This window comes from Gavialis gangeticus, unplaced genomic scaffold (assembly GCF_001723915.1).
Source record: "Gavialis gangeticus isolate Ggan-Ray unplaced genomic scaffold, GavGan_comp1, whole genome shotgun sequence".
Lineage (NCBI taxonomy): Eukaryota > Metazoa > Chordata > Crocodylia > Gavialidae > Gavialis > Gavialis gangeticus.
In genome coordinates, this window is record NW_017729025.1 from 109,332,640 (window position 1) to 109,359,468 (window position 26,829).

Below are 26,829 nucleotides of genomic sequence, written 5' to 3' on the forward strand. Positions count from 1 at the left end.
AGTAGTGGAATATATAGAGATGACAGAATGAGAAGCATAAATGGGGTGAGATTAAGCAACAGCTCTACGGATTACCATGGCAGCTACAAGATCTGCAAATAATCAGAATCAGGAATGAGCTCAGAATCATTTTCCTTGCATCTAAATCAGAGCATTTAGAAATTTTAAACTGCTGCTTCAGCTGTGATTTGAAAGCCTCATAAATGTGCAGAATTCAGTTGCAAAGGGAAAGAATGCTTGTCTACAGAAAGACAAATTAACCACTCTCCTGTTTCTACAATTGAAGCAAGAAGTGCCTCTCTCTCTCTCTGTCTCTCTTCACTGCCTTTGCCTTGTACACATCCACCAACAATCCCCCCAGCCTCAGGTTCAGTCTGAGTTGCGATGACCTAACAAAAGTTATTACTTACTGATGCTGGCTCATTTTGAAGTTCTCTATGCTAGTGCTAGATCAATAAAGTTTTCACCAGGTGGTTTCTGCTTTCCTTAGTGACCATTGCCTAGTGAAATGGCCTTCTAACTGCATCAAAGAGTATTTGACACATTCAGACCAAATGGATGTACTATTAGAGCCTTTTAGTAATGACAGCAAAACAGAGGAGGCCTTTGAAGCTCATAAGGGATGTGAAGAGGTGTTAATTTAAGAAAAAATGTCAGGCTATTCAAAGAGCAGGCACAAAGCAAGGTCACAATTAATATTTCACTGTTCTAAAGCACATTTTTCCAGGGTATTCTAAACCATTCCACAAGCACCAATTAATTTTCACAACAGGCATGTGAAATGCCACCTCTGAGTTTTACTCCTGATTGCCAACAAGTTACATTATGGGTTCAGCCACTTTGCTCAGCTATTCTGTGCCTCAGTTTTCTAAACCATGAAATTGGAATAACGATGCCAACTTGCTATGTTATGTAGTTGCGAGGCTTAATTAGCACATATTGAATTCTATGATCTGCAGCAGCGCACGTGTAGATGCTGCCCTGGCTGGCTGGAGTACAACGGTGCTTCAGTGTGAGGGCTTCCTGCCAGCTAACCCTGCACTCAAGTACCCTTGTGCCCCAGCCAACCCCTCCACAGCACACTGAGCTGGGGGAGCAGTACCAGACTAGCAGGCTGACCCCCCGGGGCCTCCTGCTAGCCAGGGCTGCTCCACCTCAGCTAAATGTGCTGCGATCCTGGTCGCATGTGAAGACGCGGTGCCTGGGAGCAATGAACTCCAGAGTTGATTCATGTGCATTAATTGCACGTGTAGATGCACCCAAGAACAATACAGACTTCCATATACTGTATAGGACTGGAAGTATATTCAACACTATGACAAAGTTCACAGAGAAAATGTCTACACTATATTTTAATAATAATGCATACCTTGTAAGCTCTTTGAGGCAGGGACCATCTTTTGGCTCTGGGTACAGCCCCCAGCACAGCAGAGTCCCAGTCCTTAAGTAGGACTCGTACATGCTGCAGTAAAACAAGTAATCATCACTCCCCTCCTCAATATAGCCTCCAACAGACATCATGGTAATTCAGTATCCTCAATAAGGAAATAGGAGAAAAACAACATTCCTTTTCACACCAGCCTTTTTCAAGAAAATTGAAGATTTAATACACTTTTGAAGCCTAGTGAAGACTCATAATAGTAAACTTGAATATACAAAATCTTAATTTATACGGAAGTATGAAATATAGCATGTTAAACTGTATAGAGTTTTATTCTTTAGATCTGTAAAAGACAGGTATAGAATCATAGAAAAGTAAAGTAGGGGTCTTCTAGTCTAACCTTCCCCACTCCCGGCCTTCAGATGCAGGATCATCCCTATTCAAACCACTGTCCAACCTATTAGTAAAACTGTACAGTCAACCCTGACTCAGCCACAAGACATAACACCCTAACCTACCACAGGTAAGGCAGGAGGATTATGGCAGCCAATGTTCTGCAGCTATGAGGGTTGTTAAAATATGCTAGAGAGATCCAATAAAATATGCTTGCTAAAAATATGTTAAAATATGCATGACAGATCAAGAGAGCTAAGCATGTGTGGAAATGGCAGTAGCATAACTAAGGTGGGGGAGATGAGGGAAACAGCCCCAGGAGCTGCCTGTGGGTGGGGAGGGCATAAAAACAGCCGTGACTATAGTGGGCAATCATGCCCTTGGGACTGACACTATGGCAGCAAGCATTGCCCTGGGCATCGCGTGGATGTGCTGGGTAGGGAGCTACATCACCTGGAAATGGTGTCACAGCTTTGTTGATTGAGGCCAAGTGCCAGCAATCATTTGCCAGTGCAAGGATTTGAACGGTGGAGTTCCTCACCCCCAGTCTGGTGCTCAGATTCAGTCTCTCTTCTTGAAAGTTGTGAAGGTGTTTTTTTTCCACAGTAGACTGCATTGTGCAAATTGCTATTCTGGCCCGAGTGAAAAAGCACAGAATCAGGGTATGATTTCCTTGTATAGGGGCTCATTCATGCACAGAATCCAACTGAATGACTCCCCTTAATCTGACTTTTCCAGAGGACTGAAGACGAAAGTAACATCCTCATGAAATGCGGGTCTTTTCTTCTCCCAAGCTTGACAGTCACTTCCAAAGCAAACTGTCATGACAACAAACAACCTGGAGGCGATCCAGCCAATTAATCTGCAGAGGAAGTAGTCATCCCAACCTTGAAAAGAATACTGCTGCTTTAAGCCTCAAATGCCAAAATAACCCGCATGCACATTAATCTTATTACACTGCCACAGGCCTACAGTTAAAAACAATGCACCCTTCAGCATCCTTGCAATGGCATCATAACAACAGCAGTGCACACACGATAATTCCTTCAGAGTCATTCCTTTAAAAGAAGTATTTAGATCATGATGTAGCAGCAGCCCAGCAGGAGCTCTGGAAGCAGAGGTGTGTTCTCAGGCTGTCTACTCACTAAATGAACCCTATCCATGACGAGCTCTTCTGTTCAAGTCCAGCAGGGAAACAGGATGCAAGAAGAGACAGCAAATTCTATGGAGAAGTTGGGAATGTTGCTACTATGCTGCTTTTCCCCGTACTAGCTAGGAACATGGCAGTGACATGCTGCTTCACATTTGTTAAAAATATTTTTCATAGTCTTTAAGCTCTGGATTTTCCCCCCCACCATCAGTGAAAATACCAAATCATCAGTGCTGCCAACCACTATTAAAAATGGTCCTCTTTTCAGTTTTGAGCCAGTTTCCTTGACTCTATGCTTGAAAACTGCTCCACAAACCCCAACCCTTTTTGAAAACTTCCCTCTGATCTCCCCAGCGGCAATTATGCCAACCTTTCCTGCAGCAGAACTGCTATCTAGCACATTGCATTTGTCGCAGCTTCATTTTTCATCAGACAGCATATACTCACTTACTAGAGGAAAATTCAAACCTGGATAGCATTCCCAGCTACGTTATAATAAGGTTTTTTTTTTTATAATAAGAAAGAAGATGTTGCAGTTTTATAGTGCCTTCTACCTGTGCAAACTTGGACAGCTTAATTAGGTTTCAACAACCTTGTGAGACAGGAAAATACCATCCCAATTTCAGAAAGACATAAACAAACCTGTCCCAGAATGTTTGAATGGCAGGAACGGCATAGGGGAATCCCGACTGCAATTGAGCAGTGGATAACATGCCCATTTGCTTACAGTTTTTTTTTGAGCCCACAATGTTAAAATAAAGATGAAAACTTTCCAGAATACTCTTATTCTCCTTAGACACCCATAGCATTTCAACTGAGTCACGAACTATATCTTACAGTATAAGCTGCACACCAGGGTTGCATCTCTTCAATTTATTTCCCTTCTATCTAATCCAGTTTTCAGCTGGTCACATCTTCAAAACTTTCATTTTTCGGGATATTTTTCAGGCTGGATATTCTTTCAGGCTACAATATTTTTTTTGTGAGTTCATATTAAAAAGAAGAAAAAACTAAATCCCTCCCCCATGCATACAGAAACTAACTGTAAAATGGGTACAGCATTGACTTACCTCGAAGTATGGGGATTTGCAGGGTTTTCTTATTTATCTGTTTGAATTCACTCCAACTCCCACAGGAGCCAAGAGAGGCCTTCTCAGGATTTTTAAGCACTTGAAGATCTTCCTACAAAAGCTGCTATAGAAGCACATTCCAACTATGCTAAACAGGCTACAGACACATTTACTGATTAGCCTTAAACAGCTGTAAGGAATCCTTAGGGTGCTCAGATAGAGGGCTACATGCATATTGGGTAAGACTACTTTCAAGACCGTGATAGAACTGGTACTTCCAAAAGAGGCCAATCCAGTAATATCACACTTCTTCATAAATCAGTTTCTTAGCATTTAGGTATAGCATACTATTTTAGAAGAGAAGCTAAATTAAAAAACCCCAAACCTTGTACCTACCTTGAGGGCTTTCACAACTTTCTTCATCACTGTTGTCCTGGCAGTTGTTTTGATTGTCGCACACAAAGCTTTTATCAATGCAAAGTCCATTCTTACAGTGGAATCGGGCAGTTGAACACAACAAGGGATTGGCTGCTAGGAAAACAAAGTATGATCTTCCATTAGAAACTTTAGCTGTCACCCAGAGAACTAAGCTGTCTTTAGGCATTCCTAAAACTCATTATGGATTGCAGTTCAAAACTTGGTTGACTCGCCAAGTCTGTTAGAATGACCTGGAAATCATGTAAATGTACTACTTTTAAACAAAGTAACATTCATTACAAGTAACAGGAAGTTAATTGCTCCCTGCCTTGATAGGCCTCGTGTTAAAGCTGTACTTTATCACAATCACTCACAGTCCACGGACACAAAACTACTTACTGGGCATGTCTACATGAGACATTTACTGCAGACCTAATTAGCTCCACAATAAAACATCAGCATCTACATGTGTAGCACTATTAGTTTGAAGTAAACAAGTACTATCCAACTGCGGCATTATTTAGTGCATCCCAGCACATGCCTAGACACTGACCAGGCTGGCTGGGGCATGAGGATGTTTCAGTGCAGGGGCTGGCTGCCAGCTAGCCCCATGGTGAAGCACTCGTGCCCCCAGCCAACCCCTCTGCAGCATGTTGAGTCGGGTTGGAGCAGACCCAGGATGACAGATTGACCCTCAGACCCCCTGCCAGCCGGGGCTGCTTCACCCTGGCTCAACATGCTGTGGTCCTGGGCATACATGCAAACAGTAGGGCTGTGTGAAATTTTGGCACCTGTTTCATTTCAGAGGTGTTTCGGGCCATTTCGGCACCTGAAACACCAAATCCAAATCGAAATGGAAGGCTCCGAAACAGCTCTGAAACGAATCGGAAGGCTTCAGAATGTTTTGGGAATGTTTTAGAGAATTTAGGAGTCGGGCTTGCAGGGAAACAAAAACTAAGAGGGAGGGGAAAGAGGGGGAGAAGGACTGCTTTGATATTGACATCTAGCTCCCGGTTCAATTCCCCAGCTCTCTGATCGCTTCCCCCAGCTTTTCCCAGGGGACACGGGCCTCCGATCTTCGCACGGGGTTTCAGCAGGCTGCCGCTGCAGGCTGGGGCCAGCAGCAGCTGCTCAGCACAGCCAGTGCCAAGCACCAGGAAGACTGCAGTGCTGCCACTGGCCCAACTGGGGGCCCACAGCCCCTGGGAAGATTTGGGAAAAACTGAACCGGGGGCTGGGGAATCCCTGCCGCGTAATCTGGCTCTGCAGGGAGCAGAGATCTATGCCGGGGTCTCCTCACCGCTGCTACCTGCCCCGCACAGCCTCAGCGGGGGGGCAGGCAGTGGTGGCAAGGAGACCCCCAAAGCAGATCTTTGTTCCCTGAGGAGCCAAGTCGCGTGGCAGGGACCAGCAGGTTAGCTCACCATTTTGAGCTGCTTCCCTGCCCCACAACCCAGTGTGACACAGATCAGAGACACAGAGGGCAGCGGCCCTCCATCTCTCCTGGATGAGCCACCCATGGTACTATCCTGCTCCCCATTGAGGCCCTGCAGCTCTGCCTGGCTGGGTAGGGGTGTGCAAAGCTTACTTGTCAGCCTGTCCGAAAAAGATGTGGCCAAAACAAAACAGGAGAGTGATCTGAAACACCAAAACGAGTCACTTTCCTCTGAAACAGCTGAATCCGAAACCTAACTGAAATACAGCCGTTTCATACAGCCCTAGCAAACAGCATGCCCAGGAGCAATAAACTCCATCACAAACTATGCCAGAGTTTATTCAGTTACTTTAATAGCACATGTAGACGCGCCCACAGTGAGGCAAGAGAGCTTAGGAGCTTGTCACATTTCAGCTGCTCTGTGGTAACTGTGAAGCCAGGCACTCTTAATCATGATAAACCAAAGCCAGATCAGGGTAGTTTAGCAGTATCCCCTTTCACACTAAGCTGCTGTGGGCTATCTTTCGTATACCACAGGATAAGAGAATGCACATAGACAATTACTATAGAATAGGTGATATAGCAAATCCTGCCCTCTTTTCCGACATGATAGTAAGTTCATGCATACACACACTTTGATATTTAATATTCACTGACATTACAGGCAGAACTGTTAACATTGCCTCTTTGTAACATTGCCTGATACGTTGTAAGATCCTATTGTAGTTACTTAGAACTTTGTCAGATATTACCATCCAGGCTGAAAAATGCCAGACAGGGTACCAGCCTCAGGCATTTTTGGTATAAATTTCTAATTAAAGGTATTCAATCATTTCTGAGCACAAGACTGTGGAAAAATACATTATTTGGATTATGCTAAAAAAGAAACATTGTTTTACTGCCCTCCCCCTTTTAAAAAACAAAACAAAACCCTCTTATGAAAAAGTTCTGCCATGTTTTAGAGTAGGGATTTAAAATTTGACAGTGAATAACCTTTGTGTCAAAAATATGCCTCTTGCCATCCTGCTGAAAATTTGTTTAAATATGGCCATGGCATAAGCCTTTGCAGAGCATCTGCAAACTGTTCTTTTTCAGAGACTTCGTAGAGCTTTTCAGTTTTAATTCCCCAAAGATTGCATCCCCACTAAACATCCTCCAGTCCCAGTCTGAATAGGGCTTCCTACTTCATACAGCCTGCAACCGCAGTTCCCAAATGCAGTACTGGGTCCAGGCAATGGAACTAAAGTGGAGACAAGCTGTCTCTAATTAAAGACTCCATCATAATACATATACACTAAGAGACTAAATTAAAGTTATATAAAAAACTTGAAATCTGACGTTCCTTAACTTTTGAGTGTTTGGCTTTGCAAGCTTAATAATGTTATTTTAATTTTTTTCCCCCTCTGAGTGCAATATTTCTGTCACAGCAATGCTCAAAACCACCACACACAGAAGAGGATCTCATTGTGTTACACGATACAAAGACACAAAATAAGAAAGACAGGATCAGTCCAAAGAGCCCGCTGTCCAAATAGAATCATAAAAGTAAGAAAAAGCCCTCTTATTACACAGCCTAGCCAGCACTGGGGGGTTTTTTTGTTTTGTTTTTTTGTTGTTGTTGTTGTTGTTGTTTTTTTTACAGCACTTCCACTCTTGTCCAGTCTTATTTCAAAATGTCTCAAACCGTAAGATTTTCATCATTTCCCTTGGGACACTGTTTCACAGCCTAACACATCTCTTCATCAGGAAGACTTCCCTGATACTCATCTTAAGTTTTCACATTCCTTTGGGTACCACACTTCTCATCCAAACTACTCTCCCAAACTACTACACGAAATAATCCCTTTCCCAAAAGAGTGCTTACACCATTCATATAGTACATTTCTGACTTTATCTTCCTGCTTAGTCACTGCTAAGCAAGGCTGTACGTAATTTAGCTCTTCTAATATCTCCTGATAAATCACTCCTCCAGCCCCTTAATCATTTTTGTCACTCTTCTGTGAACCCTCTCCAACTTTTAGAAATGAGGTGATTGAAACTGAATGCAGTATTCCAATTTTAACTTTAAAAAGCAGTTGACAGTGTCCCTTTAGATGCCTCATCTGCTTCAAAGTGCTTCCCTGACTGAATTACAAAGGGAATTATGGCTGTCAAAGAGTAACTGGCTGCCTAATTTTCTGCTTTAAACTAAGCAAAAAAGCCCGTCGTGTGGTACAACTTCTGAATCCCAGAATTGAAAAAAAAAAGAGTTTAGAGACTTCTGTGCATATAATCTACAGTATATAATTCCACGTCTGGGCTAATTATATGTGTGTATACACCCCACCTCAGTATGTGTTTATAATGCAAATGCTAACTTTGCATTGCCCTGAAGCTGCTGCATAAACACATGGCAGTTAATTTCAGAGGTTACATCAGGGGCTACTGCTTCTGTCGCATCTAGGCTAGGAACAGCAATTATGCATAAACTGGTATAAGTGTTTGGAAATCATGTCAAATCTGTAACATAACAGAAGTTTGGTGATGTAAACCGCTTTCAAAATGGCTGAAACTGGCTTAAGATGAACCTGGATGGATGTAGTATCAGATTTAACTTGAATCTGCAGGGAATCTGGGAGAGAATTTCAATAAACTGATTTAACCTAAATCAGTTAACTCACACTCCTCCAGCATCCCAGAATGCTTTGCACCTCCCCTGTAAACTCTCCCTCACAAGGTGGGTAGGCTAGCCTTGCCCCAATCTGTCTGTTCCAGCCAAGCAGGGAGGCAAGATCTAGTGCTCCCCAGCTTCTGGCCTGGGACACTGCAGGCATGTGGCTGCTTTTCCAAAATGTCTGTTTCCAGAAAAGTGAATGTCTGTTCACTTGCTTATTGGTTCAATCTATGCACCTTAGACTAACCTGTGAAGATTGAACTGATTCAACCTCAGGCTTTTTAACTGCCTGTACATAGCCTTAGAGAAGCTTGCAAGAGGGGGAGGGGGAGTAAAGCTATACAACCAATTGTAAGGCATGCCTAGAACTGCATACCATATACACTTTGGAACTGCATACCATATACACTTTGGAAATTACGTAATTGGTAGCAAATTGCATGTGTGCTAAAATGATAGTCATTTTCCCTCCCACCATCTCAAAGGCTTTATTAGCCTAGAGGCGGGCAATTATTTCAGGCAGAGGGCCACTTAATGAGGTTTGGTGAGTTGTTGAGGGCCGCATGCATAGCACCACCCCTGGATGGCTACCCTAGTCGCCATATTGGGACCAGAAATCCCACTCCCTAACCCCTGACCTTTGCCACCGGAAGTCCCTCCCACTGCCCAACAGAAATGCTCCTGGGGGGGAGGGGGTTGCCATCTGAGATCCACAAAAAAAACAAATCATACACTAAAAGTCAAACACCTACTATAATGTATTTAAATTTTATTATGGAAAATATCTTTGTCATGATTTGTGTTTGTGTACTGTATATAGAGGTGATGGCATAATAGCTCAAAAATAAATTCTTAGTCTTGTAGGGTGTGTGTGTGGGGGGGTGGGATGCTGTGGGGGGAATTTGTGAGGGGGTGCAGGTGTGTGGGGGCATAGGGTATGTTGGGGAGTTGTCTGGCATTTGTGGGGTGTGAGTGTGTGGCTCTGGAACACACTGTCTTCTCCTGCGGTCAAGGCAGGCAACACTGGTGCGCGCGCGCGCATGTGTGGCGTTTATGGGGTGGGAGGGAGGGTAGGAGAGGTGTGGGGACCCCCTACATACACTCCCCCCATGGTACAGCATCAGGTAGAGGCACTGGTGCTTGGTTCTGACCAACGCTGCACATTGCAACCCTGCCTCCCCTGCACTTCCCTACCTGCTGCCCAGAGGAAGCGAGGAAGTCTGCAGCAGCAACCCCACCTGGTACTACAGGGGCATGCACAAGGGTGGGAGCAAGGCATAATAGGGTATGTTGAGGGCAGATGTAGGTGCCTAGTCATGTAGGTGTCCAGAGGAGGGCCACCCGCATGATCCAGGGACAACAGGGCCGACTCTACAGTGAGAGACTGCGGGACCTGAACCTATTCAGCCTCCACAAGAGAAGGCTAAGGGGGGACCTGGTGACTGTCTATAGACTCACTAGGGGGGACCAGAGGGGTTTGGGGGAGACGCTGTTTCCCCTAGCGCCCGCTGGCATAACAAGGAGAAATGGGCACAAGCTGTTGGAGAGGAGGTATAGATTGAACATCCGCAAAAACTACTTCACCGTTAGGGCGGCTAGGAGCTGGAACCAACTTCCAAGGGAAGTGGTGCTGGCCCCTACCCTGGGGGTCTTTAAGAAGAGGCTGGATGCCCACCTAGCTGGACTCGTTTGAGTCCCATTTCTCTTTTTGGGGTTTTTGTTGTTCTCCCGCCCTGGCGGGGGGTCGGGCTAGAAGATCTACTAGGTCCCTTCCGACCCTTAATCTATGAATCTATGAATCTATGCCTTGCTCCCACCCCCACAGACAGAAGGGCTAGGCAGGGTACAATTTGTTGTGGGGTGCTGCGGGCCAAACGAAAGTGCCTAGTGGACCATATGCAGCCTGCAGGCTGTGTTTTGCCCACCCCTGGTTCTAGGCAGATTTGTCCAAAGCTCCTTTTGGTACCATTTGTTCCAAAGGTAACCCAACGACCACAGATCATTTCCATGCCCTTTAATCCTCTTTACCTAACTTCATCCTCTCAGCAGGGGTGCCATGTCCCTACTCAAAACCTTCCAGGATGCCAAATGGGCATTACAAGTCACCAACAGGTGGCATCTTAAAGAAAGGTCAGAGACATCTGTTTTACCATAGAGACATCAAGGGGTGTGGGAGGGAAGTATAGAGACAAGGAGGACATGTCCTCCAAGCAGCAGACAGTGATGCATCACCATAAAGATTACCCTTTTGTTATCTGAGAAAGCTGGTGTCTGTTGTCCTCCATTTGACCTTTACATGTAATTAAGAGGAAAAAAATCTAACTCACTCTAGCAAGAGTGTATTTCTTGCAAGCTACCATCTACAGACCCACAGCATGTCAGGGTACCAAGCTCTGCTAAGAGCAGCAGAGCCACCTAATGTACCGAAAATAACCTTTTTTTTTTTTTTTTACTGCTATGATACCCCCCAGCAGTAGTTATACATACAAACAGATCTATCCAGCCATGTGCAAAGGTTTTATTAAAGTGTTTGAAACTCAAACTTTCTACCTTGACTTCTCTGCAAACTACCCACCAGGAGAATGACTCGAGCCAGTGCATCATCAGGTTAGGAAAAAATGTTCTCCTCTTTACAAGAAGTTAACCAAAATATACTCTCACCTCAACAATTTTTAATTTTGTAAACTAGGATATACCAAGGTGTCCAAGTATACTTATTGCTCAGAGAAGTCAACCTTTTCTGCCTAAAACAAAAAGATGACATAGCAAAGCAAGTTAATTTTTTTCAGCCACTCAAGTTTGCCCAATCTGGGTGAGATTCGCCTCTGTGTACAAGAGCCTTACAATGCCTGTCTGCAACTGAATTCCCATTACAAAGTTTTAAGTGGAATTTAAGGAACAGAGAGAGTCTATTCTGTAACACCTAGGGCCAGCCATAAAGGGGTGAATTGTCTTATTAGAAGTCACATGAAAAAGTGCTGCTTTTTCAACAGCCAGATTCTGAGATCTGAATGTCCAGCTGGACCCTACTATCTTCTGTTGCCACCAATAATAAAAAGCTAAACAGTAGAGGCAGATCTGGGGGTGGAGGTTTGGGGTTCAGTTGCACCCCTCCCCATCCCCTTTGATTCCTGCTCCACTGAAAATGTAAAACCAACTGCCCAGGGCAGACAGCTGCATTTCTGTTCAAGGAGAGCTGAGGAAGTCAACTGAATTTATAGCAATGCTTGATTCCTGCTAACCTCTTTACTCCATAGCTGTTAGCACCCCTTGATCTACCTCTAATCAAGCTAGGCTTTCTTTGGCAATTATCCTGTCTGTTATTTACTCCTGGTAATGTGTCTCCGCTTAGCCCCCAGCACGTCCAATAAAGTTGTGCTTCTACCTAGGAACCTGTACTGAATGGCTTTGTTCCTAGGGAATATAAATCTGCGATAAATCAGAAACAGGAGGGGGAAGGGAATAGCTAGAAGCAGGCCTAGCTCTGTAGTGGGGCAGTATTCAGAAACAGGAGGCGTTGCAAAGAGGAGGCAAAGAGGTACATTTTTTCAGTGACCCTTTACAGAAGCTATAGAAGGCTGAGCCAGCAGCACAATCATGGCAGCATAAAATGGGGAATGGTGGATAAGAGTGGTTGGTCCCCCAGGTAAAAGCATGGCCAATGACTGGAGCAAATCTTCCCTCAACCCTGTTTGTTTCTGTAAATTGAGGGTAGAGAGCAATGGAGACCAGCTATGGGCATGTTGTGAGCAAGTGGGGGAGCAGGGCAGAAGTAGTTACAGCCCTGCCCCTATCTGCTCCATGGTTTGGGGCTGTGAGATGTGAGGGGGACTGTTTAGGAGGGATTTAAGGGAAGGGGCTCTGAGGATCTGACTGTGGGGAGTGGTCCATGGGCAACAGGGATTTGGTGGGGGGAAAGGGCCTGTGGGGTAGAGAGGTGTGGAATAGGGAGGGGCTGGGGTATTATGGGGGTGGGAACGAGGGACAGATGGGGTTTGCAGCTAAGGGAGGTGGTGGGGTCTCTGAGGGTGAAATAAGAGTACAAGGGGGGTTGGGAGAGCTGCAGTGAGGTTGGAATGCTCAAAGAGTCAGGGGAGGGCTCAGTGAAACATGAGGGATGGAGCAGGGTTGGGGGGACTGGGACATAATCAGGATACGTCTGTGCAGGGTGCCATGGATTCATGGGGGCAGTGAAGGGGCAGGGTAGGATGCAGCCGGATGTAAAGTAGATGGCAGGGTCTGATGGGTTTGGGGTGGAGCTGAGCATGAGGATGTGTGGCTAACAGGGGACAGAGTGGACCTAGGGGGTATCTGAAGTCACAGCGGCAATGCATAAAGGGAAATGAGGGGGGCTTTGGGGCCATTGTGTAGTTATGGCTCACTTTTCTGCAAATACCACTTTAGAAACAGAGAATAAACAGACTTTCTAAAAGCAGGACCTGTGGCCAAGATAAATCGGTTAGTTTTTAAAAGACAGAGAGAGAAAGAGAAGCTCCTTTAAGAAGTGCTGAAGTTTTCACTCCCTGCTGTGGCAGATTCCTTACTGTTATTAACACTATAAATATCTGCTTACTGCCCAGGTGTCTTGTCATTTACAAAGCGAAAAGCACAAGACAAGCTGGGTAGTAAATAATAGGGAGTGTGCATCTGACTCAGGACTAGGGCTCAACAGCATTTTCTTCCTATGTTATATCGATTTGCTGAAAGAAAAAGAAGATGTTTCTCTGTTTCCAGACAGACTTGGCACTTACTGCAGTTTTCCTCATCGCTGCCATCTGGACAGTCCTCAAAGCCATTGCACTGGAAGCGGCCAATGATGCAATGGATACCACTAGCACAGGGGAAGAATGTGGCCCCACATCTAGACTTGGCTTTTGCTGAAATACAAACAAAGACAGCAGGAATTAGGAAGGGTTTACAGGAGACCAAAACATTTCTATCACAAAAGGAGCTATTATTAGAGATGAGGCGATAGCATCACCTGGTATTAAGGTTGTCAGTGCTCTCTCCATTGTAAGACTAGTTTTCCAGTGGCTTATGATGCTGCCAAACTGTTTGGCTGAACTGAATGTTTCCATGCCTCAACCTGAATCTTTTGGTCACCCGAAATATGTTTTGCCCTGTTAAAAGGTTCTGGTGACCTTTTCTTAGGAGGATTCTAAAAGACCTAGGGTTTGACCACAGACTCGAAATTTAGCAGGAGGGCCGGACCATGCCTTCACAGCATCCAGGAGAATGCTCTCTGGTATCCCCTTGGAAATTCACATGAATTTCCCATCTTTGGGTGGAAAAAACCCACAATTAGTATACAAGATCACCAAAGCTCTTTACAGAAGGCAGTCATTACCATTTACCTATTACACAGGCAGAAAATGGAGACACAAGGATAGAAGTAACTTGCATGCTCACCCAGCAGGCCAGATGCAGAGATGGGTGCACTGATAAGAGCTTTGCAGCCACAGCCCAAGCTTTTCCCTGAAAGTATGGTCTGTTACAGTCTGCAATGGGTCCAGGTACTTAAAATGAGAACCTAAATTGGGGGCTCCTTTCTCCTGGGTTCTTAAGAGAGGTGTAAGCAGGGCAACTGGCAGCTATGATGCATACGGCTGTGATGGCTGCAGGGTCCCCCTGCCACTGTTCCTAAGACACAAAAGAAGAGCTGCTTGTCCCAATTTCCAATTCCTCCCACCCCTCCACTCCCCAATTATGTTACCAGTTATTAATGCTCTTCCTGCTAGGCTCAAGAAGCCTAGTTGAAAAAGATACCTATTTTAAATGCAGCGGAAATAAGAGCTAGGCATAGGGTCACAGAATGGAAAGAAGAGCCTGGCAGTAGGCGAGGAAAACTGGGATTAGAAATTGGGGTGTGGAGGGAGAAAGCAACTTGCTACACAAAGAAAAGAGGATTAGGAACCAGGAGAAGGGAGGAACATCCAGATTTAATGATGAGACTGTGAAGGAAGTCTGGGACACAAAAGCAATTGGTAAGACCATGTGGGAGGAGAAAGACAAGAGGCCGGAACAGCGGGAAAAGAAGAAAGATTAGTTGAGGTGCCAGGCAATTGGGTCCTGTGACTGACAGGGCAAAAAAACTGGGGATACTAGTGCACACTCCCATCCCGGACCTGGATGGGACCCCAAAGTTCCTTTGAAGTCAACACATCTATGTGAAAATCAACTAATGATTGTGTATGCTCAGTCTTTTTTCTAGTTCTGGTCCACATGGAAGATGACAACCTACTACTGCTATCAGTTGGTTTGCTTGGATGCGGTCAGTGGAGCAGCCCACTAGGGTGCCACCATAGTGCCACTTATGACATTTCTGTTTTTTCAGTTTGCACTTACACACACAGACACACCCACACACACACATGCACACGAACATTAAGCTTATAAATTAAGCATTCAAAAATGCTAGAATTAACATTGTTAATTCAGCATCCATGCACATACACATTAGAAGTTACACTGACAACTTTCTGAATTCTAATGTTTTTAGTTTTTAAGTATTTGACTTTATTAAATAAATATTAGGACGACTGGAACCTTTTTGTCTGCAACAGGAAAACACAGACTGCACGAACTGTCTCCCTTTCTCCTCTGGTATTTGTCTTTTCTTGGTTCATAAGTTCTTCATGACAGTGACTATGTCAATTTAAGAGCACCAACACAGTAAATAATAAGGAATAAAAATAGGAGCATCAAAACATCCTGAGCAAACAAGATTTAAACACAGCCGTTCTATAATCTGGATCTTTGTGTTTGTTGCTTTGCAGCACACCAAGGCCACTTTTATCATGGCAAAAGCAAAGAAAGAATCAGAGCCCCTCACTGCAAAAACATAGGTCTCCATCACTTTTGTTCAATGCAAGAGGTCTGGATAAAGCAGCCATGGATAACCCATTCCCTGGAGCATGTCGCAAGGATCCAATAGGGTAGCTGAACAACACATCTGTTCAAATTCCTTGATTCCCTTCTCTTAAGCTATTTAGGATTAGCCTGCAGCTACTATGTCCTTACACCTGTATCCCAGCATTCTGGTTCCTTTGGAAGAGTTCCTCCAAAGTACAGCCAGTCATTGAGCTTACAGTGTTTGTAACAGTCCCCAAACTCAGATGCATGCCAGGTGTGTCTCTGGGACACACTCCCAAGGTACTTCCACACCTTTGTCGTGCCCTTCTGCCCCAAACCCATCTCTACTGACTGCTGCTTGAACACTAAGAATAAATGGAGATGTACCAGGAGTCAGCTCATTGGCCTGATATGCTTCAGCCCTACCTGTCTGTCTCAGGCCACACCAGCCCTTAGTAGAGGGGATTCTGCCAGCTAGTGACCAGTCAAGTTTTATGAAAAGATGGACCTCCTTACATTCCTTAGAATGGGCAAACCTGCATGGTTAAAATCACTGGAATCACTGACAATAAGTGGGATATAAAAAGATAACCAAAATACTCCTGTATTATAAAACAGGAACAAGCATAAGAAATAAGTTACCATATGTTGAGATACAGACAGAAGTATAATAATAAACAAACAAAAGAAAATATCAGAACACTAACCCATTCTTGCTCTGCATCTTTAATCCAAAAATGTAGTCTCCACCAAGCTCATCAGCTGGGGGACTCCAGCATTTCCCTATATCCAGGAAAAACTGAAGACCCAACCATGCTCTCAAGGCAGGCTTAAGTATAGTTGCTTATGTAGCTATTCACATATATCAACTCTTTGATTCTCGGGAGGCCAGCTCTATGCATATCTCTCTCTGCCCCCCCACCCTCCACCGAGGTGCATGTCTGCTAGAGTAACACCTTTCCTCATCTAATTAAGAGTAGAATATGTGCATTATTTAAGACATGGAGACTACTAATCCTAAAGATGATCGCAGATAATTTCCCCCTGTGGAAAGAAATCTCCTTCCTCCAAATAGTTTGACTACCATTGTCAGGTAAAGTCTGGCTCCTGTGCCTGAGAGCACATCCATGTGGGACAGGAGAAAACAACTCAAGTCATATGCTAATTTCAAGGCATTACTGCTCCTCAAATACTTAGGCTTGGGGTTCTTCCTACAGGTCAAAGAAAAGCACAGTTTACTACTTGAAAGTCATTCTCACATTGTGTAATCCTGGCCCTACTATAGCACATAAGAAATACATTTTATATCCAATACCACAATACATGTGAACAGAAGGGCGATAAGGCTAAATGCACCTTGACATTACCTGTACATAGACATTATGCATGCCATATCACCAAAACTTAAATCATGCAAGATACCCCACAAAGCCCTTAGGTTCATGGCAGTGCCCTTTCACAAAGCTGGCTTTTATGTGTGCATGTGTGGGTAGCTGAAAAAAAATCTCTCATTTTTGCAACACACAGATTTTGAGAAGGCCCCTTGAACTGGACTTCAAACAGTGCCAGAATGAGTCTGCATGGCACAGACTGGCAAAGTTTAATGAGAGTATGATGAAGCAGCGGTATGGGAGAGATCAAAAGGAGGCACAGGGGATAGCAACAGAAACAGAAAAGTGATAGCCGTTAAGAAGGGTGATGGCTGCTTTGGCTCTGAGACTTCAGTATTAATTTGCAGGAGATTCTCTCTTGCAGAGCTGAAGCGAGTACAGATGCACTGAAGCCTCTTTCCTAAGTTGTTCAGCAGATACTGTAATATAAACTGTTTTAAGAGAAGTCACACAATCCCTCTTATTTGATTTAATACCCTTCAAAACAAAGTCTGCAGTTCCTCTCGCACTTTCTCTTCATCGTACAAGACAGTCTCAGTTCAGATTAGGAAGTGTTAAATGAGATCTATCAGTGAATTTCACATATCCACCAAACTACCATATTTTCTGAAGCGAATCCAAGGTCCACTCAGAAATAATGGGCCATTGCTTTGAAGAAAACAGGTAATAAATTATCCTGGAGTTACCATCACATTTAACACACACTAACTTTGGCAGTGGAAAAAAACCCTCCCAATATTTGAAAGACTTCAGAACTCCTTCTACAGATAAAACTTGTAACCACAGAGCTTGTGGTTTCATGGATTTTATCAACTAATTGAATAGCTTTAGGATATGAGAAAAGTCCGTACTCCTTTTTTTTTTTTAAACCACCTCAGCTACAGATTCCAAAGACCACTGAAAGTACCACCACACCAGGCAGAATTTCTGATCTCTGCTGCTTCTCTTAAAGTAAGAGAAACCCAAGAGAAACCCAAGAGAACCTGGGGCAGAACCAACCGAAGAGAAAAGGGGGCTCATGTAGACTTACTGGGTGCATCTACATGAGACACTTTACTGCACATGAAACAAATCTAATGTGCATTCAAGTGTCACTGTCTACACGTGTGCAGCAATTAATGTGCAGTATATTAGTTTAATGCACCAATTTCTAGTACCTGTAGATACATGTACTGTAGATACCAATACTAAACCATCCCAATCTTCATGTAGCAGAGAGAGCTGTCCCAGTTACTGGGCAGCTGCCTCCCAGCCATGTGGACATTGGGACTCCTCCTGATCTCCACATGGGTGCGAGAGTTGATCCTGCCAACTCAGGGCAAGCCCGATCTCCCCCCAGCTGGGGCTGCCCACCAATCCACGACAGCTCCTCCACCCCACCCTTCAGCCCTCCAGAGCTCGGGGCTAAGCCCAACCACCCTCTGCCAGCCTGGGGCTGGCACCCGGGGGAGCCTGGAGCTCCAATTTGCTCCTGATGGGAGTGCATGCGTAGATGTGCACCAGAGAACACTTTAATGAACCTGAATGTTCTGCACAGAAAATTGAGGCACATTAACTGCATGTCTGCACATGTAGACAAGCCAAGCATCTCCGTTATGAGTAGCTGATTCTTTCATTTCAAGACTGTGCACTATTTGTAATAGATTTAACAACAACAAAATATTTTAAAGTAACCAAAACAAACCTTCCAAAATATAACATTTAGCAGAGGCCTCTGATACGTTTGGCTGAAACTTCTGCTAGTTCAAAGCAGCATGGCTTGACAGGCTCACAGCACTTGTGGAATTTGCAATTTATTTTAGATTGGACATCCTTTTTGGCCCTCTGGCACAACTGTACTTAAAGTGTGCTCATACATGAGCAGCGCGACTACTTCGATGTGCTGTAATTACAGCATGTAGGAGTGGACTCGATTAATCGAATCTGATGGAGCATGGTAATTACTGTGCTCCAGCAGACTCCCGTGTGTCGTATCAGCATCCACGCGTTTAAAAATGGCACCTGGGGTGCTTTAACTAAAGCTCACTTGACAAGCTTCATCTAAAGCTCATTGAATGAGCTTTATCTAAAGTGGCTCCGCCACCATTTTTAAGTGTGGGGACACCAATACACGAGATGCTCCAGGTGCTTTAATTAAATCAGCCCTTGGAGTATAAACACCCAAAGCTTCTGAGCAGGTATTATTTGAACGTTGCCCAGAAATTCATAGAAGAAAGGCAGCTTGTTCCTTTTTCTACAGGAAGAGATCTTCTCATAGCAATGCAACAAGCTCCAGGACCTTTAGCACTATCCTGGAGAATAGGTCTTCCAGAACCTGATAAACTGAGCAGCTGTGATGTATATCAAGAATTTTCAACCTTTTTTAAGAAGTGTACTGCTTCGGTCTCAAAGTTTCAGTTTGTGCACCCCTTCATATTTTTTTCTGTTCTTTTGGGGAGGACGGGGCAGATCAAAGCCCCCACGGTGAGGGAGGGACTGGGGCTTGGGCAGGCGTTACATAGATGGAGGGAGAAAAAATTATTTGTGAGAGATGAGTGTGTATGTGCACACTCCCCCCAGCAGTTAAGTCTATGGAGGAAAGAGCAGGGGGAGGGGAAGGGGACATGGAGGAGGGCAGATTGAGGCCCCTCATGGTGAGGAAGAGAGCAGGGCATAGGCAGGAGCAGGGCTGGGATGAGTGGGGCCCTGGCCGGGCTGGGTGGTGTGGCACCTCCAGGCCTCTGCCCACCACCCAGCCTGGCCAGGGCCCCACTCACCCCAGCCCCTGCTCCTGCCCCTCTCCCTCCCTCACCACAGGGGCCTCATACTGTTGTTGTCCCCCCCCGCCCCCGAGAGTGAGGGATGGAGTGGGGCTGGGGATCAAGCCCCCCACAGTGCAGGAAGGAATGGGGCAGGAACCATTCAGACAGGTGGAGGCAGGGAGGCCCAAGGTGTGCTGTGCGGGGTCGGCAGTGCCTGGTGCATTCCTCCTCTTCCCTCTCCCCCAGGTAAGAGGCAAACATGCCGGGGAAGACATCACCGCTGCGCCCCAGGCACACTGTCCCCACCCACCTGCGCGTACCCCTTATGACCTGTCTAAGTACCCCTGGGGGTACATGTACCTCCAGTTGACAACCCGACATAAATGATGGTCAGGTGGGTGGCAAATTGGCTTAGGGAGCCACCCAGGGAGTGGTGGTGGATGGGTCGGTATCAGCCTGGAAAGATGTGGGCAGTGGAGTCCCATAGGGCTTGGTTCTTAAACCTGTGCTGTTCAATGTCTTCATCAGTGACTTGGATAAGAGTGTGGAAAGCACTATGTCCAAATTCGCAGATGATACCAAATTATGGGGTAAAGCTAACACACTGAAGGGTAGGGAACAAATCCAGGCAGATCTGGACAGTTTGGATAAGTGGGCAGAACAGAATAGGATGCAGTTCAACAAGGACAAGTGCACGGTGCTGCATCTAGGAAGAAGGAATCACCAGCACACTTACAGGCTAGGAGAGGACCGTCTCAGCAGTACAGCAGTGGAAAAGGACCTCAGAGTCATTGCTGACACCAAGATGAACAAGAGTTGTCAATGTGATAAAGCAATCAGTAAAGCTAACCGCACTTTATCATGCATTTGCAGGTGCATGACAAACAGGTCCAGGGAGGTGATTACTTCCCCTCTATGAAGAATTGGTCAGGTCACGGTTGGAGTACTGCATCCAGTTTTGGGTGCCACACTTCAAAAGGGATGTGGGCAAGCTCCAGAGGGTTCAGAGGAGGGCCACTCATATGGTTAGGGGCCTGCAGGCAAAGCCCTACGAGGAGAGATTAAGGGCATTGGATCTCTTCAGCCTCCACAAGAGAAGGCACACCTATACAGCCCACACTCCACCCTCAAGTGCCAGCACGTGTTGCAACAGTAGCACAAATTTGCACTAGACAGTAAGGAGAGCTGCTATGAATACATATACGGACACTTGGGCTGCAGCCCAGAGCATTCAACCTGTTGTATATTCCTTTGTAATAGAGGCTGTTGGTTATTAAGACACAACGGGCTTCTGTTTTTGTGAAAAATCTGATTTATTTTCTTTGGTTTACATTACAGAGATAAGACAGTCCCAAATCAATATACATCTCATCTGATTCAGAGTTCAGAACAACTCATAACCTGGCCATGTACTGCACACTCCCAGAACACCACCGTGCAGCAAACTATCCAGGCTAGGGCAAAGGGTCAGAGCATGCTCTAAAGGCCTCCTTCAGCTATTCAGAACCTCAGTAGACTCTGGTAATTGCTCATGTATTGGCTATCCTAAATTAGCAGTCTTCCAAGTTTCTCCCTCTAACCTGCTAGCAGAGTTTTCCCTTTGGCACTGCAAATACAACATGCTGCAAAAATAATAGAAATACTTGGCTCAGCTGAGATCCAGCCTAGTTGTAGACCACCTCTACCAGCCCTTATACCTGCCAAATTTATCTTCGGTGGTCATCCAGTACTTCCCTGAGGTTTCAGTCAAATCCTTCCTTTCTACTGTCTGGTATATGGTTTAATGAGCCAAGAAATCAAAAGGGTAAATGGGGGTAGCAAGAATTCCAGCTGGCATTGAAATACCTCCAATGTGAAGGTGCCAGTAGAGAAAGCGTCCCTGCATACAGTATTCCTAAGATATGAGCATCGTTAGCCGTCTCCAATCATCCAGTGTTAAGCATCAGCAAAACTCCTTTTGTGGTCCATGCATGATGGTATCACCACAGGTTGCTTTGTTTGTGAACTCAACACCAACAGGAGGGATGGGTGGGAAAGAATCAAGACAGAAGTTCATTCATCACCTCACTATTGTTAGGAAAGCTCATTTTAATGAAAGTGTTTACCATTTTCTGCAGGCTGGTCAGAGTCACAGTTCTATGCAACATAATGGCCTTCCACATCTGGATAACAGCTATCTGACACCATGCATTTTCCAACACCAAATGGAGTGCCTACTGATCTACTCCAAACCAAGGCTGCAAGCTTCCTGGGCATCTTTACACATGCTCCAGGGGTGGGGCACTTTAATTACAGCTTCAGGAGCTGCTCTAATTAAAGCACCCGCAGTGTCTTATACATTTGGCATCCTGCACTTCAAAATGGCAGCGGGGGCACTTTAACTAAAGCTTGTTCAACAAACTTTAGTTAAAACGCCTCTGCTGCCATTTTGAAGCATGGGGATGCTGAATACACAAGATGCCACGGGTGCTTATTAGCACAGGTTATCAGCGCAGATGAATCAAGTCTGCTGCAACGTACTGTAATTACAGTGAGTTGAAACAGCATCCTCGCATGTCTACAGGTACTCTCTGAGCCCAATTATACCCATTCACCCCATTTTCCCCACAACCAAAACAGTTTTCATATTCATGCCACTGGACTGGTGCACTCAACAACTTAAGGAATGTGAAATGCCTTCACCTGTGGCTGACAGTCCCACACTAACATCAGAATCCAATCTCACCACTAACTGCTCATTTCACCAGCCCCCAAAAGCCTAACCCACTGTGTAAAGCTGGACAGCAAATAAGTACAGCCTCTGCCAACTTTCATTCACTGCCTTCTCCTCAAGCTGTCTCATTTTTAATGCTGCATGATTAGTCACTGAGGTAGCTGTAGTTCCACAAATACTGAAGAGCCAGTCACCCTCTCTCTAACAGGCAATTCAGCTCATTCACCCACCCCTACCCTTGACACCCAAATGGCAGGGGAATCGAAACCCAAGAAAGAATAGATAATAGAATAGAATGGAAACAGTGGTAGAAACTTAATTGCAAAATCACTGCATATCCCCAAGAGGATAGCTGATATCCCACAATGCACTACAATAACTCCTGAGAAAGTAGCGTGGCGCAAGAAAGCGATGCAGAGAATGCTGGGATGTCTACTGTGGTGCCGAACATCGTCTGCTGATACACTCTGTTTCTGGGAGAAAGTGCTGCAACAACAAGGGCAGACAAATGCAAACACATCCTAGTGACCCGGCAATGTCAGCAGCTGTATGCCAGCAGAAATTTTACTGGTAGAATTTTAGCATAGATGTAACCTTGGCCAATTTACAAGCCTTTTGGGGAAACTGCAGTCTGCATCTGATTCACAGACTTTGATTGTAGCAGTTAAGAGATCCAATGACTCGACTCTGTTACAACTCCTAGTGCATGCACCCCCCCACTGCCATACTAACAGAGCACAGGCAACCTTAATGCTGGCAATTCCTAACTCCTCAGTGCTGCTCTTTGCAATTTTAATGCTGGTTTTTTGACAAGTTGTTAAGAAATGTAAGATACTAAGTCAATTTCTACTGACAATGAGAAGAAAACAACAGGACCAGGGTTTTCATTCATGGCAAAAAAACATTTAAGTCCAATTAAGAATCACATGAAACTATTCAGGAACCTAAAAGAAAAAAAGAGGCAAAAACCTTTTTAAATTCTTAGAATCTCAAATGCCTAGGGTAAGCAAGTGGGTGGGATTTAGAAATGTTCACTTTTAGGTTGGAGGTTTAGATAGTGGCAGTAGCAAATTGCTGCCATTTGATGATTATGGTGTTTGCTTCAGTCCACTTCCTCAAGTGTCCATATCACCAAAATCGTGCTTCAGTCAGGTATCTAAGTAGATGGCTATGACCCATGGAGAGTAAAACAGTTTACCTGAGTAGCAGCCCACCTGATTTCCATGCTTATCTCAAGTACAATTACCACCATTCAATAAGCAGAAATTTCCAGTATACCTACGTATGGTGGAAATTAATATTCCCCCTTGTCCAGCTACATTTGGTATGGAGAAATCTCAGAAGTAACACAAGTCTTAATTTGTACCTACATCAGCTAAGCTTGAATAGATAGATTGGAGCATTTGAAAAGGAGCACCAGAGAAAAGAACCAGTGAACTATGCATTTCAGACCCTTACACTGGCCACCATTATCCACTAGGAGTAGTTCCCTAAAATCACTGCCCAGTTCTCAAAACTACATCATCATAAAATGGCTGGTCAACTGAGTTTGGAAAAGCTACTGACAACAGCATAAAAGTTGATCTCTAACATGAAACCTCACATTGATTCACTGGTTAATAGTGAACTTCACAAGGTCTGTGCACCCCACTAGTCCTAACTGAGACCTATTTTGGCAGTTTCCTGCTGCCCTTTTGCACAGGGCATGAATTTACACCCTAAAAGCAAACTTGCTCTTTGTTTTTAACTTTTTTTTTTTGGTCTACTTTAAAAATAGCAATTTCCCTTAGAATTGGGTTGTTTATTTCAATGTAGAAATGACAGCTCACAGGCAGTGTTCTGCAGCATTGATTAACAGAAGAACATATTACTAGCTTTAGGGCACAAAAAGAGTGAAACTCATAATGCATTATTTTCCAAAAGTTTAATCTATTTCATTATATTTTTCAGCATACAGAAGAACAATATCTACAGTGTGAAGTGAGGCAGACATACAGCATACACTGTGTACAAACATAATTACATATACTTGGATAAACAGAAATTATGAAACCCCGCAGCTTGGTTATAGGGTCCCAAAACATGATTGAAACTGGAAAGTAATAAAGCAGAACCTCTTTCTCAGATGCACAGATGCTCTGTATTGCATAATTAATGCTGCAATTGATTAGCCAAGAGATCTGTTAGCCGAGCTAATTATCAGCAGGGGAGGTGCAGAAGATGAAGTAAAGAACAAAAGCTAAGAACAGAAGGGCTGGCTCAGGATCTTCAAGACAATCCCAACACTGTTCAAAAATAAATACAAAAAAAACATTGCTGGGAAATCAAAGAGAAAAGCTTTTGAGAAGCTAGAGCCACATGCTAGGAAGCCTTTGCACCAGGAGGATCCCAAACAGAAGATTTTTAAATTCCATGTACTAAATGGTTTGTCTTATTGTAACCAATGCACTAAATCTGACAAAGGGAACTCCAGGGAGGAAAACTCACTGGCTGGATCTCCATTCCTGAATCAGTTGGTCCATGCCTCCAGCATTTCACTCTTTGTTCTGCCCTACCTTACTGCATCCCATGAAGATACTGGACAGGAAAGAATAGCTATCTCACAGCACACACATTAGAACAAACAGATATCTTTGTACTCCTCCCACCCTAAATCTCTTAAAAAAACAGAGACATCTTCATAATTTCTCAGATATTATCCATTAGGAAACAAAGAAAACTTTACTGATGATGCAGTTGTGTTTCAAAACGCCAGTTAAGGAGCAGACTTGTCAAGACTCCCTGCAGTTGGAAATAAGCTATACATACTGCCTCAAAACTCCCTCCCTCCTTTCCCCACAATTTCAATAGCAATCATGCAAAATAGGTCTATGCTGCTTCATGCTCACAGGTCTCAATCCAACAATAATGATGATGTATTTGACTAATCAAACTTTGATATCTTCCATGCAAGAGTCCCAGCTCTCTAAACTAATTGTGTATCATGTGCAGATGCTGCATTATGCTTCTGCCACTAATATTTTCTTAACCTCTTCTCTGCCAGTCCTCTCCCTAACTCCAACTACTCTGTTACTCCAGGTTTTATTTTTGTCTATTCAGACATTCCAGGAAAATGGCCAAACCACCATGATGCCCCTCTGTCATGCAAGACCATGCTGAAGGCTCAAATAGCTTGATACAACTTTAACACAACAACTGCTTTATGAAGGAGTTAAGAAGTTTCCTTCTTCCCCAATCATAGCCCCCACTCCTGAGTGAAGAGCTTAGCATCAATATAAGGACTCTACTTTATGAAGTTATGCTCCATAAGAAAAATGGCAATGAGCTGCACCACCTTTCACCTCTGGATAGCTGATGCAAATCCGTATCAGCTCAGCTGTGACAGAAAGTTATTCCCAGCTATTTAATTGCTTTTCAGGAGGCCCTTTTTAAAAAGAGTTTTGTAGTTTCAGTTCTTAGTGGACCAGCAAATCCCACTGCCATCAGCAGTCAACACACTATGTGGGCATGGGAGAGCATGACCTGCTGGCTTAAGGGTGGATCCCCTTAGGGGTAGGGTAGAAGCATGTTGGCCCGGTACTGAGTAGGTTTCACTGCCTCTGCTAGGCATGTCCCATGGTAAATAAGACTAAAGCTGGCACCATTCCCCAGTATTAATTCAGGGTCATTAACACTGTGCATTTTCACACACAGTAGAAAGGCAGTTTTTGAACCTCAACTAGTCTGTGTCCAAAATAGGGCTGTCTTCCCATGTCCTGCACAGCATTTATTGCATTGAAAAATTCTCCGTGATTATCTGATTTCATTCTCATGCAAGAAACCAGTGTAACCATTCCAATTGATTACTTAAAGCTGTGTGCACCTATACATCACTAGAGAAATGCAATAGAAATAGGAAATGGGAAACCTGAAATAGAAAACTATTCTAATGAGTACCATTTTTCTCCTAGCAAATAATTAAAAGATTCAACAATTAAATTAAGCTAGTGGGAATAAATTAGAGACTGCCCCCGCCCGCCATAGAGAGAACTAATCACTTCCTTTGAAAGAGGAAAAAAAAGGGCAAACAGCTTTGTAGTTAGGGTGCTAAAGGGATGGTAGCCCTTGCTTGCTCTTAAGCAAGTAGTAAGTTCTTGAAATATCCCAGGGTTTTGTTTAAGTCTAGCAACCTCTCACAGTTGTTACAAAGCTGAAGAGACACAAGACAGAAATGTCTTGGATTTGAACAATAGATTTGGTGAAAAGGAGTCTTATTTTCTTTTCTATCTTAGATTTAACAAGTCCAAAACAGTAAAGCCCTATACAATACTAATTATAATACCCTATACTTGGTACCCAAGGAGGCTTAAAAATGTAATTTTCAGATCACTGAAAGAATGGTTTCCCTTGAGAAGAACACAGGTTTAGAAACCTACTCAACATTTAGTTTCATAGTTTTATAGATTAAGGGTCGGAAGGGACCTAGTAGATCTTCTAGCCCGACCCCCCGCCAGGGCGGGAGAACAACAAAAACCCCAAAAACAAGAAACGGGCCTCAAATGAGTCCAGCCAGGTAGGCATCCAGCCTCTTCTTAAAGACCCCCAGGGTAGGGGCCAGCACCACTTCCCTTGGAAGTTGGTTCCAGCTCCTAGC

General features: G+C 44.3%; 1 protein-coding gene across 1 annotated transcript in view; it reads right to left on the bottom strand.

Moving 5' to 3' along the window:
• LDLRAD3 (low density lipoprotein receptor class A domain containing 3) overlaps positions 1-26,829 on the bottom strand; it is a 187,581-nt gene that overhangs the window by 115,222 nt on the left and 45,530 nt on the right. The window contains exons 3-4 of the mRNA XM_019519955.1: positions 13,251-13,376; positions 4,391-4,525 (exon numbers count right to left, since the gene is read on the bottom strand). Coding sequence (XP_019375500.1) covers positions 4,391-4,525; positions 13,251-13,376 — 261 coding nt within the window. The remainder of the gene's footprint in view (positions 1-4,390; positions 4,526-13,250; positions 13,377-26,829) is intronic.